The 16,917-nt window shown below is 46.0% G+C and overlaps 1 protein-coding gene across 2 annotated transcripts in view; it reads right to left on the reverse strand.

Moving 5' to 3' along the window:
* Positions 1–568: 568 nt before the first annotated feature.
* LOC144146052 (uncharacterized) overlaps positions 569–16,917 on the reverse strand; it is a 145,496-nt gene continuing 129,147 nt past the window's right edge. For both annotated transcript variants that reach the window (XM_077677981.1, XM_077677982.1), the window contains exon 3: positions 569–3,297. In XM_077677981.1, coding sequence (XP_077534107.1) covers positions 3,046–3,297 — 252 coding nt within the window. In that variant the 3' untranslated portion in view covers positions 569–3,045. The remainder of the gene's footprint in view (positions 3,298–16,917) is intronic.

Genomic DNA, 16,917 nt, shown 5'->3' on the forward strand with positions numbered 1-16,917 from the left:
AAGCTTGTGGCTACATTCGTTTGTTGGACGAAAACGTGCTGACCTTAGTCTTTAGGAACAAACAGCACGCCGCAATCACGGTATTTTTTTTTAAGGATCGAAGTGATGACATGCCGTACGGCTTCCCAATCGCAGTGTACGGTTCTTATTGCTCACTTTCATTAGTTCAAACATTCAGTAAGTCGAACTGGGATCGCGACCCCTGGGGGTTAGAATTACCACGCTTTTACTGTATTGGATAAGTAAACAAATGAATGAACTAAATAAATAAATTACAAACGTGAAGGTAAGCTTTAGAAACATTGGTCTTCGACATTCTGTTGATAAAACACCGCATCACCAATTTGGTCAGATTAGCTACTTTGAACGTTTTGATAAAATTATTTTGCGCTTTTTTTCAACCCAGAAGGCACAGCTACGTTCACGATGCTTCCTTTTGCCTTAGAATCCCGGCCTGTGTGCTTTTGTACGCTGGCACAGTGTTTACAGCATCACTACTTGTGATGTTTGTCAGTCTTCCAGACACCTGTCACGAACAGAAAGTTCGGCAAAAGACAAAAAAACGACCTTTTATTTGCTAAAAACAAGCCTTTATTGTTTTACAGATGCGTTTTTCCACATTTGGTTTTTTTCTCATTTACAGGTGGTACTTTTTTAGCAATGAAGCGTTCGTACAAGCTTGTATTGGCGTCCAATAGTTAATATTCTTGATGTTGCTCTCGGTTTACACTACATTACTATGGGTCGTAATTTCAGTTCAATAAGTTGCAGAAACGATTGAATCAACCAGGCAACTGTGCAAATATCCCAGGTAGAATTCAAACACTTTCTTCCAAATAGAGGGCATATAATTCATTCCATAGTTCTGCTCCGGGTCCTTAAGTTCGCAACCAATGAAGAGCAGCCGACTGGCCGGTTGTCTTGGAATCACATGTTTTCTTCTAATGTACACATGTTTGAAAGTAGAGCACCTCCTAGAAACATGGAGCTCGTGATGTGTACCTTACCTAGCTGCTCAAACCTTTTCAGGCAGCTCTCCGGTCCCATAACATTTCCTGACTTCCCACAGATACATCCAATGGCCCTTCCAAACTTCCCTAAACTCTATCAGCACTCACCGTTCGCTAACAATCAGACATTTCATGCAGAAACTTTGTTCATACTTTAATACCAATGAGCACCACCAGCGGTAGTTTCTGCTGATTGAGAACTTTATTTTGCATCGAGTTCAACAATTATGATGGCACGGTGTCGCGCCCCACAAAAAGTAACGAGCATGACGATCGCGTATCATAAAGATCTCTGAAGACGATTGGGGCTGTCCACAACATTTATGTTGACCTTAAAACGACTACCCTAATAATAGAGATTTTCACAAGACGCCTCGGTGTCGAACAAAAACTGTTGCGAAGACTTAGCCGCCGGCGCTTATGTGAAGGTTGCGAAAGGCGGGTAACTTAGAGAAGTAATAAACTTGAGGCGTCTTGGTATTACTTTAAAAACAAAAGTTCTTTTGGCCAGAACTAATTTCAGTTTTCAAGAAGGGTTTCCGAATGACAAATACAGTATCCTAATATTCTCCCTTAAGTTCCCTCCACAACGTCTCTCCATAAGTCCTCTACATTCAAACCACTCGGAGCCCTTCACCGGGTGAAAGCAACTGCATGCAGAAGCGCAACGTCGTTATTTCCAAACTGATGAATTTTTCGGCCTCTAGAGACTGTGGCAACAAACAATTCGATTGTGTGCACGTTGGAAAGTTGCGATTCGAATTCCCAGAAAAGTTCCTATTCCCTTTTCCAGGATTTTAAATTCTTACGCAACACAATCAGATGCCGAACAAACTAAGCCTTCCAACAACACGAGAAAACATTTCCCCGAGTTGAAAACGTAACGCGAGCTGGAGCTCCTGCTAACGTAAACCTAGCTGTCAACCGAACACCGCTTACGATAACGACGTAAACAAATCTACGAGCGTTTCGGCGAGAGGATTTTGGCCTTTGTGCTGCGCACACCATCAATATTTACACGACTGTCAACAAAGTTCTGAAGTTTCTGACTAATTATCCGCACGTCAATTATTTGTACGTTTTACAGACATGATAGGCCCAAGAAAAACTCTTCTCAAACTTTAAAACGACTTTTCCTCCGTTTCCATGTCGTTAACTAAATGCGTACAGAACCGGGAACAAAATACCCGTCACTAGATTTGACTGAACATTCCGCTAAAAGCGGCGTGATGTATCGTATCACAGCATTTGTCTTTCACAAACAGCTATAGCGGCTGCGTTCACAGCCACTCTTTGCAGACTGATTGCCCAGTTCGCGACTCAGGGGATTAATTCCCATTGAAATATTAAACAGCGGGGGGCACAGAGTTGCCAATTGTGTTCAAATTCAAACCCATAGTACCAGGCCTGGCTTTTTGAATGCCAGTGATGACCCGGGAATTTTAATTGGGCATCATCGAACGAAGCTCTTGGAATGGTAAAAATTCCTAGCAATCTTTATGTTGATTTGCAAGGCTGGGGAATAGCCTAGGTCAAAAATTTCCCTGATGGCTCAGGTTCCAGTCGTGGGACTGTAGCTTTAAGCTATGTATTTGAATGATATGACTGCCCTCGTGAAGGCGATTTAACTGCCACCCCTTCGGTAGGATGAAAGAACAGGACTGTCAGCGTGATAGATTGACAAGACGGAACAATATTCACATACGGACGAGAACAATAAACGTCTGTAAAGAGTTAATTTTTCGAGACACCTCTCTTTTCAATAAATTAGGTATCAAAAGATGCAATGAAACATAAATTAAGTCAGCAGTGAAAGAATCGGAAGAAGGAACATGACAGCTGCATTTATCCCCGACTCCAAATGATCGCGCTGTTTCAAAGTAAGAAGCCTTGATCGCAGTCCGTCGTTCTTTACGGGAGTCCTGGCTTCCGCTTCCTGACTTAGGTGGGGGGCTCCGAAGCGGTCTGTCCAGCTGCTTGCTCGCCGATGCCCGCTGGCCGGCCGTCGTCCGTCCTGGGCGGAGGTGGGTAGCGCTCACTTGCGCCTGCCGAAGCAGGAGACTGCGTTGAAGGAGCACTGCTTCCATCCGCTCCGTTTCCTCTGGAAGTCGGGAACGGCGGCTTGCTCGACGACCTCGTCTCGCTGCATCTGGCGAGCCATGTTTCTGGCAACCAGGTAGTTCCACAAAAGGTTCTCCAAGCCGCGGCTGGCCACCGGAGCTGCACCGCCCATGCCGACGTTGCCCAGGCCCACTCCGCTGCCCCGCAGGCCGTTATCATCGGCCAACTGCGAACAGAGAAAAGAAGAAGGGGGAAAAGAGGAAGATTAGGCGTAGTTGCCGCAGTTGAAACAGCCTTGTGGGGTAGTACAGCTTCGTGTGTCATGGCCACATAGCACAGGAATGGTTATGTGATGGCACAGCTTCAAGTCAAATAGCCACATGATACAAGCAATGGACATGTGATTTTTTAAGGAACAAGAACAATTTTTTCAAGAGAGATGTAGTAGATAATCTTGGCACCTAGGCGTCTCAGCTAGAACACGGGGTTATGTATATAAGGCACGTTAAAATGCCGCCAGCTGATAGGCAAATTTCAAAAATATGGAGAGACGCCTATACAAAGGCGCAACATAGTTCACGGCAAGCGAACATCGTATATGCTACTGTCTTTTGTTAAGCTACTGAACAAGAGAGCAGTAGCGACGAAAAAGTTAATGAACAGTCGCTTTACAACATAGGTGTGTGTGTGCTAGGGTGGAACAGCTTAGTAGTACTGCTTAATTAAATGAGTAAATATTAGTTCTCCTAATAACTTAATGAGTAATTAATAGTACTCCTGAGCGAACCCTTTCTTTGTATTCTGGGAGGCAGGCTTCTTCACATTTTAGCGCCGGAGTAGCAATACATTGAATGGCCCACAATTGTAGGGAATCATCAAGCTAAATAGTTGATTTTGGTACTTGAGAGTACCGAGAATAAAACAGAAGCCTGATGCGAAATGCGGAAGGGTATTGAGGCCATTTCAAAGTCTAAGTTATTTTGTAAATCTATTGCAGAGGTAAACCACCATATGTGTACGCGGCTAGAAGGGTAAGTGAAACAGCATAATTTTAAGTGTATGTCACTGTAGGAACTGCTTTTAATTTCTTTACAGTATAATTCTTTTATTTCAACCACAATAAAAAGAACAGCCGAGGGCCCGAGACTCCACACACTACGACAAAATACTATTGAGAATGCTGTAGTTATATCCTTAAGTACAACAAATAAAGGCAACACGTAACGTTCTCGTGCTAGATCGGTACACGCATGTTTGCTGTAATAGACAAAGTATTTGAGAAAGGAGTTACGCCAATATATATGTGCTCAACGACACGTTCGAAGGGACTTCATCTGTGAGACAATATTCGCAGTGTATGTTTTATTTGCGGGGATAGTAAATTTTATCAATTTTGTATTAAAAGAATTAGTTTTACCCTTTTTACTCAAAATCACTGCGTCACAACAAAGTTCAGAAATGGCTAGTTTTTCTGCGCCATTGATTTTGCAACGCGAAAATAAAACCACAGTGTCATGTGTGTACGAACATCATTGCCTGACTGTGGTAAAGTGCTAGTGACTCGCAAATCATTCATATACAATAAAAAGCGATGGTCATAGCACTGCACCCTGGAAAACAAGATGTCATATCGGTAATTGTTAACAAGTTTCTAACGACCGTTTTTCAAGTTAAAAGTGGGGAACATTCGCACGTACAGGTCGATGTTTGACACCGGCAGAATTGTTTAGGTGTGCGTTTTTATCATAGCTGTGGTCGTCATTTATTTCATAATCATCATAATTACACCATCCTTGCAGCCAGCCGTCATTGACCAATAAAAAAAACAAAGCTCGTCTCCAGTGACATCCCGACAGTACCGACTGCGCATTAGTTTGTCCCAAAACTTCTTTCATTGGTTTCACCTAATTTATGAATGTAGATTTTTGCCTCTGTTCTTGTATAATTCGATTCGTTTTTCTTCGCTACCATGCATACCTACCCATTTTATTCATTGATTTGATTGTTCGTTCGTTCATTCGTTTGTTTGTTTGTTTGTTTATTATTTATATACTCATTTATAACATTTATTTATTCGAATTCCTACAGTCCCCGTTTTTCGTGCATTACAGTAAATGTGTTACAAAATCCTGAATTTTTTTACGAGGGATGAATAGGTTCATGGTGCACCTTGGGCAGCCAGATGCAAAATAGATCATAAGATTAAACCATAACATTTTAAATATACATAACCGTCGTGTTCACAGGCGTGAATATGAAAGCGCACGTTCCCCATACAACCAGTATTCGCAGTTGAGCCACTGGGGTGAAGTTGTGCATACATTCAGTTAACTTGGCGCCATTGTGGGCGTTAGGTACCAGTAACAGCGATGATTGTGACATTCAGTTAATTGGGCGCCATTGTGGGCGTTACGTATCAGTAATAGCGATGATTGTGACATTCAGTTGACGTGCCATTTTGGGTGATATGTATCAGTCAAAGCAATGATTGTGATATAACGTTCTCACTGCTGCGCGCTGGCAAGATGTTTGCATCACACATGCGCTGAAGAAAAGCTAATGTAGAAGAAAAAAGGCTCTCCAGATGTTGCTGAATGCGCATTTTCGCAGTGCAGAAACAAATAATTTTAAAAACAAGCACATCTGATCAAGTCTCAGATTCCTATTGTTGCTCCGGTAGGGCGTGGCAGTGCACTGAAATGGTCTTATAAGACCTTACCGTTATGTTAGGTACGGTTGATGTTTCTTTTTAACGTTGGCTTTCCCTCACCGGTGGTGCGCTTGCAGTGACACGTCCTTTACAGGCCTCGGCGTGGCTCCTTTCAGCGCGGTAGTCTTCCACTGACAGCGGTCTCCGTAAGGCAATCGGAACGACGGCTATTTCAAATGTTGTAAGCGTTCTTATAAAAGGCGACCAGGGAGAAGATTACACAGCTTTCTTCTGTGAATCCGTCAGAAAGGTCCCTTTTCTTTTTACACGGAATGTTGGTTTTTCGGCTTCATTCCGACTGCATCTTTCCGGCTGCGTGGGCGTTTACGCCAGTCACCGGGAATAAACATCGGCAAAATGCTCTCTAGGGCTTCATAGTTTTTTGCAGCACGCCACGGCTTCACCTCTAACAACTGCTTCAGAAAACGAGAGAAGGATTGAAACGAATACAAAATGCAAAGCATTAAAGTTAAGCTTCAAATGCGTTCTTTGTCTTTTTTTTTTTTTTGACTCGCAAAAAATCAGCGCTGGTAGTCACGCGGAGACGTGACCAGTGTAATAATAATTAAAAGCCTTATCTAAACTTAATTACTCATAAATGGCGACTGAGTTTTTGCCCTAACTGTACAAATGTCTAAAACACACTGGGTACGTTTTACATCTTTGAAACTTTTCAAACCCCGCGCATTTCCGGATTACTATGCATACTACCATTAATATCAGCCTTAATTATCGCACTTTCTTTAAATCATATTTTATAAAAGTTACCCGGGACTAACCGAATTGTGCCCGGGAGTAACCGTAAGGTAGAAGGCTCTTATGCTTCTTAACGTTACATTATGAGGGTTATTTATGCCCAGGTTGATTCCAGAAAATAATGCCTTTTTGTAATCCGACTTTACTTTCTACGGGCAGCTCCATGCCCACCCATCCTTTGCCGGGAAGACCATAGTATTTATCTGCTGCTCTTTATATATATATATATATATATATATATATTATCGGAAGGTTTTCGGGCTTTATTCTACAGCAGCACCAGCGGCAGCAGTAGCACCGAAGCATCAAGTCGCGCTGTCTAGTAAACTGAGACGGCGAGCCAACGAGACGAGACTTCTTCTTCGTCGCAGCGATGGCGATGCGACTTCCAAGAGTTAGTGCCTCTTCCCTGTGTGGCTTCTGTGTCACGTATCCACTCATTGCGAATGACCAGTCCTGTCTGCACTCCTACATTATTTAAATGAGCATGGTGCTGGCGACGGTCTTCCTTACAATTGCCCCCGGGAACGAAAGAGCCATCCTGGTGACTCAGGCAGATGAAACTATGACGGAGACGATGTGAGGCTTGAGGCGCTGAACATGGACTATGTCTTGCCCGTGGCGACGGTGATCGGGTGAAGGAGTGAGAGGCTCATCCACATAATTTACTTGAGACGTCCGCTTGACGATGCGGTAGGGACCCTGGTAGCGCGAAAGCAGTTAACTGCTCAAGCCTGGCGAAGACACTGGAACCCACAGCTAGATAAGCGAGCCGGGTGAGTAGGTAGGAGCGGGCGTCGTTTCGTCGTGGTGCGACTTCTGACGCTGTTGATCTTCCATGGTTAACGATCCGGCCAACTGACGACTGACGGCCAACTGACGACACATGGCAACATCGGAGATGGGCGTGCACTCGGAGTCATTGGGCCGATAGTGAAGTATGGTGTCCACGGTGCATGAAGGTTCACGGCCATACAAAAGAAAAAAACAGAGAGAAGCCGGTCGTGGCCTGCGGGGCGGTGTTGTATGCGTAGGTAACAAGTGGTAGTACTGCGTCCCAGTCTGAATGGTCCGCTGCGAAGCACATAACAAGCATGTTACTCAAAGTCCGTTTGAAACGTTCGGTGAGGCCATTGGTCGGAGTGGTCTGAGGGTGATACGCCGTGGCGCTGCGATGGACCATGCGGCAGGCTTTAAGAAGGCCCTAGATAACTTCAGAAAGAAATACCCTTCCTCGATCACTAAGAGTTCCCGGGGCTTCCCATGTCGCAGAATAAAGGACCGAAGGAGCTACATCGCCTGCGGTAGCAGCAGGCAGGGCGGCAGTCTCGGAATACCGGGTCAAGTAGCCGACAGCAACAACGACCCATCTGTTGCCATCTGCAGTGCAAGAGAGAGGTTCATAAAGGTCGACGCCTACACGGTCGAATTCTCTTGCTGGACATCGTAAGGACTGCAAAGGCCCAGTTCTTTGACGGGGAGGATATTTTCGGCATTGGCATCAAACACACGAACGGACGTATTGACGAACGAAGCGGTACAAGCCGCGCCAGTAGTACCGCAAGTGCAAGCGTTGGTATGTTTTTGGGACACCAGCATGAACGCAATGCGGCTCTTCGTGAAAATAGGCACATATTTCAGAGCGTAGGTGGCGCGGAATTACTAAGAGCCACTTGCGACCTTCGGGCTGGTAGTTGCGACGGAAAAGCATTCTATAACGAATGGCAAAGGCAGTCGCTTGCCGGCGTAGTGTCCTAGATGCACCGTTCGTCGGTGAGCCAGAAAGAAAGTTCAACATGGATGAAATCCAAGGGTCTTTCTATTGCTCGGACGGCATAGAGTGGATCTACAATGGCGACACGTAGCAATCGGAGCTCGATACCCGGTCGCTGTCATGAGGCAACGGGGAACGCGGAAGGGCATCAGCATCATTGTGCTGCCGACCTAAGCGATACGTGACGCGAATGTCATACTCCTGTAGCCGCAAAGCCCAGCGCGCTAGCCGACCAGAAGGACATTTGAGCGAGGACAGCCAAAAAAGCGCGCGGTGATCTTTTCACAACATGGACAGGGCGCCCGTAGGGGTACGAGTGGAACTTCGCAAGTGCGTGAACGGCCAGGCATTCTCTCTCGGTCACGGAATAGTTTCGCTGCTACACGTGGGAAGCAGACAGAAAGGAAGCCGAAGACTATGTCGCTGGTGAAACAGGTAAGAAGGCGAAAAGAGTACTGTCGCATTGGACAGAAATGAGCAGGATAAAGAAGCAAGGATGGCGGAATGCGGAGGAATGCTAACTTCCGCGAGGACAGCTTTAAGGCAGAAGTAGCGGCTGGTTCATCAGCGGTATGATCCAGGAAGAGCTCTACTTCGGCACAGCCACAGTCGATGACAGCCCCATGTTGAGAGAGGAAGTCCCACCCTAGTATGACATCGTGGGAACAGGAAGGCAGGACAACGAACTGAACAGCATACATGACGTCCAGAATTACGACACGGGCAGTGCACAGGCCAGTTGTATCAATGGGGTGAGCCGTTTTCAGGATTTATTCTTCAGCAGCACCAGCACCAGCAGTAGCACCGAAGAACCAAGTCGCGCTGTCCAGTAAATCGAGACAGAGAGCCAATGGGACTAGACTACTTCTTCGTCCCAGCGATGGCGATGCGACTTTCACAAATTGGTGCGTAACCCCGGAGGTCGGGGTTAGCAATTGGCATAACCCCGACCTCCGACCACATTTTACGTGGCTGCCGCTGGGAAAAAAGACGTTCTACGGCTCCCGCGGTGGTCGAGGGGCGGCGCTAGTTGACCGTCCTCACAGCACTTGTAAATAACCCCCCCCCTTTCCCCGTAAAGTCGAGAGAGGAGCCGCTGTGGGATAGCATAATTGGTCAGTGCACCGCACGCGTTATGCGGAGATGTGGGTTCGACTCCCGCTCCCGGAAAAACGGCGGATTTTTTCTCGACTTAAATTTTCGCTTATTTTTCACTGTATGAAAGAAACAGGACAAACAGAAGTTATTCGGCACTAATAATATCTCGGAAAAACAGCGGAAGAGCACTAGCAATGACAACTGCAACCTATATATATATATATATATATATATATATATATACAGTGTGTTGCGACGATAACTGGAACACTTTAAAATTTTTTCCTGAGCGATCCGCCGCTGTGTTCACGCTGAAACTTCACACAAAGGTCGCATTTTGTGGTCTATTTTGTTTTAAACCGGGAACAACGACGGTAGTTACCTGTTTATTCTGAAAATAAATAAAAACGATTTTCGCCTATGGGAAAGTGGCGGCGACTTGGACGTGCGAGCCCGAAAACTGGGTTTTCTGATCGTCTATTAGCTCATTTCTAGGCGCATTTTCTGATCGTCTGCTGCACCATTTGGCTCCGTACGTGAATCCCAAACATGCGTTTCACTCTGCAGGTGGTTCCGTCGTTCCAACATCAACTTGCGCTGGCTCGCACGTCCAAATCAGCGGCCATTTTCCCATAGGCGAAAATCGTTTTTATTTATTTTCAAAATAAACAGGTAAGTACCGTTGTTGTTCACAATGTCAAACAAAATAGACCACAAAATGCGACCTTTGTGTGAAGTTTGAGCGCGAACAGAGCGGCGGATCGCTCAGGAAAAATTTTTAAAGTGTTCCAGTTATCGTCGCAACACCCTGTATATATATATATTAGTAATTCGGGCGGCATGCCACTCCTCCCGTTTCTGTCAATAGCCTAACCTTCACAGCCTACGTGTTAGAAGGCATCCCACTGGGAGAGAAGAAAGAATAGCTCCGGGTCATTCCCTCAAATAATAACAAGGAAGCGACCAGCTGCCCATCCGGCTTCGACCTCCCCGCCGCCTGCGCCACCATTCTTTGTGCGGGGGCTGAGCTAAGCAGTTCGACTACGGTGCCAACTTTGCGGGCCCGTTAGTGCGGACGCAGCGAGCCGCGCTCTCTCAAACACCACCGTGCAAACAGAAAAGGCGAGGAAATCCCGGCGGCCGTTTGCTCATCGGTTCTCTCGTACCTCACCCCGCGGAACGATACAAAGCACACAGATGGCTGGCTTTGAGCTGACTCATTTGACCCAGGGCAGCCGCGCCGCCGAGGTGACATTTAATCACACTGGGGGCCGCTTTCTTGGCGGCTTTTACGGACCACTTCTATCGTCCTTCTCGGTGACACGCTTTTTTTGTTACCTCGACGCTACCCTCTGGAGGCTGTTTTGACTACTGACTTCAGCGCTTAGCCGAAAGCTAGCTATAGTCATTAATGGAGGTCAATGCGTTGGCAATGCTTTGGCCTCGGGCGTCATGTGCCATATATCAGACTCGACATATGCCTTCGGGTTAGGGGAGTGGTCGTTTCTTGGGGCAAAGGGTTCTTGTTCTTTCCTTACCTACAGCGCATGTTTGCAATACCCAAGGATATAAAGGCAAGTCTGCCTTAGGGGCGTGACTTCCTCCAATGTTTTGTGGACCATGCGGTCGGAACGTGTTAAACAGCACTGAGCACGCTAAACGTAGCCGAGCAGTGTTTGTCATTGGTCAGCTGTATGTGCAATAAACCGGAAGTTGGACTTTCTGCGTTCCGTTCCCGAAGACCTCACATAGTTCTCGTGGTATGAATATTTGTTTGTGGCATGATGACTTCAGAATGTAGTTTACAACGAGGTGCACCGATCATTACAAGCTGTGAGGTAACACAAAAATATCATTAAGTTAGGCAAACTCGCGCGCAAGACAAAGCACGTATTTAACGACGAGTGGTTGAACAAATTTCGGAAATGTCGGCTTCGCAACTTAGGTATACAGCTTTCTGGGGCTTCGCGAAAGATTGGGCCACTCATTATTCTGGAGCGAGCTCTGAGAGACGCCCGGCTACGGTAAGAAAAATCTTGTAGAACTCATCGAGGGAGCACTCGCCACGTCCAATACAATGAGCAGGGACGATTTATTGTTTCAATAGGGCATCGTGAACATTGCTTAACAAGTGTCCAAGCATTGTTACATTCTTACGGCGCTTCTTCCACTCTGCAACCTTACGGTTCTTCGCAGGTTGTAGCGTGACATATTACTATATATTTATTAGTTCCTTAGTTTTTATGTTTTCTTATGTTATTAAATTGTACCTGTGCTACACGGCCGTTTCAAAGGCCTTCCGAACGCCTCTGAACCAATAGTCCCTTGAGTGGCACATTGACTATCTAGTAGGCGCACTTGTAAGTACGCGTTCAACTGTCAATTGAAAGCTGCTGCGTAGCACAGGCATTTCTCATGTAAGGGTGTAGAAAGACCTTCAGCACTCCGGTAATTCAGTTTCACTTTTTTTGTGTTTTTCAGTTAATGGCATGAGGGTGGTATTTTCCGTTTGTTTGGTTTTTTCTGGGCGTGTAATGGCGTTAGGGCGCTGGAGAACCGGGACCTTCTTGAATGACGTTTCAGTGTTTTCTCCCTCATTTTTTATGTTGCCAGCGCGTCCGTCTTCTTTTTTTATTACTCGCAAATCGGAAGGGCATTCAATACACATTTCCGATTTCGTTACTTTATTTTCTGGTACTCGTATTTTTTTATTATTCATGCTATGGCGCTGCATTAGGCAGAAGATGTTTGAAATTTCGTTAGTCCATTTGTAGATTTCTTCCTTTTTGAGTTAATCACGTGAGGCCGCTTGATTAGATGTACATTACAGATTTTGGGAGTTCCCTTTCGGACTGTTTTGGATTTTTATTGTGTGTTTTACTGTCCTCTTTAAAAAATTTCGTACGCTTGTTTATTGTCATTGTTTTTTCCATTCTTTTTATTATTTTTTGTTAATTTTATGACTGAGGCGAATCACGTCAGGCGATTTTATTTTCATCTTTGTTGTTTGAATCTGCCTCATTCATTTTAAAATTACCCATGACCTATATTTACTCTAACTTCACCAATTTTGTGTTTTCCTGTACTTTCAAAGGCTACATGGTTCGGGTTACGGACAATCCAGAGTACTCGCCAAAAAATCCTTAAGCCTTAAAGCATAAAGCAATTGCGCTCCGGAAACCACTGGCAAAAAGCAGAGCGACTGCGGCCTAGTTTTAACGCATAAGTAGCGGGCGCTTTTTTTGTTTTATTCCAGGGCCTCAAAGCGGCTAGGAAACGTGAAGCATTAAAGTTACTTTTATCTTGTACAGCGTGAGAAAATGGCGGGGCACGACGACGAAGGTTTAGACGCTCTGGAAGAAGAAACTATTCTGACTATCGCGAATTTCCGCGCTGGTGTGTGTTTAACACTTCTGCGAGTGTTCCATGCAGAACGTTCACTTGCTCAAAGAGACACGACGAGTAGAATAAAATACACGGCACAGGCCCTACGATGCGTCGCGTGTCTCATCTCATGTTGCAGTTTATATTTGCGTGAGTGAAAATCCAGTACGGCTTGCCAACTAGGCCAAACCTGTACCTTATTTGGAGTGTTCCATATTTATAGCTTACGTTTCGTACTGGAAGATTTATAATCTTGTTTGATTGATTGATTGATTATGGGGTTTAACGCGCCGACGCAACGCAGGCGATGAGGCGCGCCGTAGTGGAGGGCTCCGGATTAATTTTGACCACCTGGGGATCTTTAACGTGCGCCGAAATCTCGAACATACGGGCGTTTTTGCTTTTCGCCTCCATCAGAAAAGCGGCCGCCGCGGCCGGGAATCGAACCCGCGACCTCGTGCTCAGCAGCGCAACGCCTTAGCCACTGAGCCACCGCGGCGGGTTATAATCTTGTTTCCGTCCTCGTATGTAAACTCGGTCTACACTATTTAAATGACAGATATCTTCCATAACGCTAAACACTCGAGACCAGCATTCCCGGTTCACCCAGACCACCATCTTATCAACAACCGCACAGTCAACTGGCGACCGATGGGTACAGCTATCACCGTCTGTTTCTGATCCGGCCATTTCGATTCATTTCGGCATAAACGCATAAATTATGATTACGCAAACAAGCAATGGGTTTCGGGAATTCGCGGGGGAGCTGACAACGGCGTACGTGGTCTCCGCTGCAGTTACCACATTGAGCGACAGCATGTGCATAAAACTAGAGCTCCAATCAAGCATGTCACGCGCGGTATACACTTACCCCTAAATGGAACAACCCCCGAGTCACGACACGAAGAAATTCGTAAGCCTGTACGTACGCAGCCACTCTCCTCCTGCAAATGGCTTGTCGTGGCTACACACCGATTAATAGAGCGTACTTGAACTGACCAGCGCATAAGCAATTAACTACTGAACCCGCTTTGTGCGATTGACGGTCATCGCGAGCACGCGGGCCTAACACGCGGGATACGAGTGTAGTTTATTACCTGCATAATTTAGCGCTGGAATTACTCCACAGTTTCGGAGGAGCAATATAACGGGTACACGCGTGGCGCCATTGATCTGTACGATACGAAGCAACCATTGCAGTAGCCCGCCCACGAAGCGTCGCGGTGTTTTAGTATGCCCAAAAAGGCTACTTCTGGAATGAGTTTGTATTATTGGCAGCACCACACGTTTGCGGGCATCTCCGCCCACTGATTTTCCGCGTATAAGGAAAATTATGGCACCAGCAACTGAAAAGAGTCGCTGTCGGGTACTTGCAGACCACAACAAAGATTAACGTGTTTTTTTTTTAATTTCACATGACGCCTTTTCACAAGCAGCAAAACAATAACGTATCTACTTTTTCTCAACCAGCCCATCCTTTCACTTTTGAGTACAATGAACACAGTTGACCATGTCGTGCAGCGAGCACGAGCGCAAACTATGAAGATAAGAACGGCCCGTCGCTGTATCTAAGAATTCTCGGCCTCGGCAAGAAGGCGATAATCAGAAAAGCCCGGTAGGGACCGCACTACCATTACAAATTAAAGCGAAGCTTTCTAAGCCTCACTTATGGCACTGTCGTAACCAGAAAGCACTACAAGAAAGTCAGCTTTACAGGATGGGGGTGTGATGATGATGATGACGACGACAACGACTACGACGATGGCGACGACGAAAGAAGAAACAAACATTTCTCATGGTCAGATTGGAAACTGGGTCTGCCGCGTTATAAAACCGACGTCTATCTGGTTTCACCATCCCAACACGGCCGACGATAGCTGTCTCGTGAGTGACTCACTTGGTGTGGTCTGTGTTAAGACTTTGACTCGCAGACACTTTATACTTTGATCGTTCACGCATTGACTTTAATTGCAGTGGCTTTGGCTTTGCCACTTAAGCATTTGATTTTCGCACCCAAGGTAGGTTCGAGTTTCAGCCATCGTCGTCGTTGGACGGAGTGGATTTGATTTTTTTCTCCACTAACCCTTTTCTCTTGATTTCGTTATCGCATTTAATTATCTGTTGCCAGATGTTCGCATTTTAAAGAACTGCTGAGACGATGAGAAACAGAGGATATTGTGAGCTCAGAAAAATAGCTAGCACTAAAAGGTGGCAGTCGTAATACTAATAGAAGCAGCTGTTGTAGTAGCTGTATCAGCAGTAGTGGAAGTATTTTTGTTGTATATTATATTGCATTTATTATATGTTGTTGTAATTGTTGTTGTATTGTTAGTCGCACCAATAGTAGTAGTCGTCGTGGTAACAGCAGTAGGGGAGGCTTGTTCATTCGATCTCTAGGGAACAAAAATGTGTACGATTTACCCCACAACAGCTTCGCCATTCTAGCCTTGCGTGTGAGTGCAAAAAGAAAATGCCCATTTTCTTTCCATCGCCAAGGATTGGTTTCTCTTTTTAGCAGCTTTGCAACTAAAAGACATCGCTTAAAATGGCTTTTACGACTTGAGTACTCCGGTACGCTTTCATCTCCACCCTCAGCCTGTAACACACTCCTGTTCATTGGCAACACGAAGCTCCCAGTACGAGTCCAAAGTGACAGCAGGAGTCGAGAGTGACACCAGATGCAGGTAATGAATTAAAAAAAACTCGCGAGCAAGAAAAGAAGCCGGCAGCAAAAGAGTATCCGCGTGGTGATTACGCATCGCGCCGTTGTGCGTGAGGCTGCAACAAGCTTTGCCTAACTTCCTAATCTCGTTTTCAAAATATTTCCCCATTGTGAATGCTAGCAAAGAAAAAGGTGAGGTTAAGGTATCATTGGGTTAAGGCACTAAGTATGGTGACCGGTTGCACACTTTTTATGTCACTTCTATTCTGAACCCTCTTGGGAACATAGGCACCGGCTGAGGCCCACCACTGAGACTACAATGGCTTTACTGGTGGGGCTAAACAGAATAAAAGTCTCTCTATTTCTCTCTCTCTCTCTCTCTCTCTCTCTCTCTCTCTCTCTTTCTCTCTCTGCAACTCTCTCTCTGTCCCACCGAACTGTTTTCGCTTAGCAGCCGTGCCTAAATTAAAACCACTGTTTTTGAATTACGTGCTTGACATATGTTTCTGACTGTATACTGACTGAATGTTTCTGACTGCCTACTTCTTTTGTATTAATTGTTCTAACTTCCCTCCGCATCTCGTCACTCCAACCTCTTCTCTTTTGGTCACCGGTCTCCTTCCCTACAACACCCCCTGTTGTAGCACGCGCTCCAGCTGACCCCGAGCAGTTTGATGATAACAAAGCGTAAAGCGCTGAAAACACGAACCGTCCAAGAGTAGAAATCAAACCATAATATGTTTCACTCGGTTCATACTCGTCCGCGTCTTTTAACACAAGATTGTTTTATTCCCGAATACACCAAGATATCGGTGACGTCATATCCGTCACGAAAGTGACGCCAGTTAAACGAAACAAGCGGCCTGTAAAGGATGCACCCCTGCATACTGGGTCTGCTTGCGGGAAGCAGCCTTTAATACTACAGAGTACGTCACACTTATTGTTTTTCGTTTTCGGGATTTATATTTTAACACGGAAGTGTTTTATGCGGCGATACCCCAAGATTTCACTGACGTCATATCCGTCAAGGAAATGACGTCAGTATACCTTTGCCGAAGCGACCCCCAGCAGGGCTTCTCTCCCCAGCACACCCACAAGACAGCCGCTGACCCGCAAATCATGCTCAGCTGCAGATTTCGCTTCACATTTCACTTTGGTGTTTTACTGATTCTAACGGCGGCGGAATCAACAACAGTTCTTTTAAATGCAGAGCATTTCTTAGCCTCGCCTGTTCCTGCGTCGGACGGTGTCAACAGTTCCGCGCCCGCAGCAGGTGTGCCTCTCCTTCCCTCCTCTCTCTCAACAGCAGCTGGCGCGCGCATGCGTCGTAGTCAGCCCGTTCGCTCCGTCGCGGTCTCGGCGTAACAGGTGCGTGATAGCAGCGTGGTGGGGCTTGGAAGGGCGCGCGCTGCTTGCGCATGCGCGCTCTCCCCCCCCCCCCCCCCCCCCCCCCCCCCCGTAC

Source organism: Haemaphysalis longicornis, unplaced genomic scaffold, assembly GCF_048455015.1.
Source record: "Haemaphysalis longicornis isolate Haplotype H1 unplaced genomic scaffold, Haemaphysalis longicornis Haplotype H1 scaffold_7, whole genome shotgun sequence".
NCBI classification, from domain to species: domain Eukaryota; kingdom Metazoa; phylum Arthropoda; class Arachnida; order Ixodida; family Ixodidae; genus Haemaphysalis; species Haemaphysalis longicornis.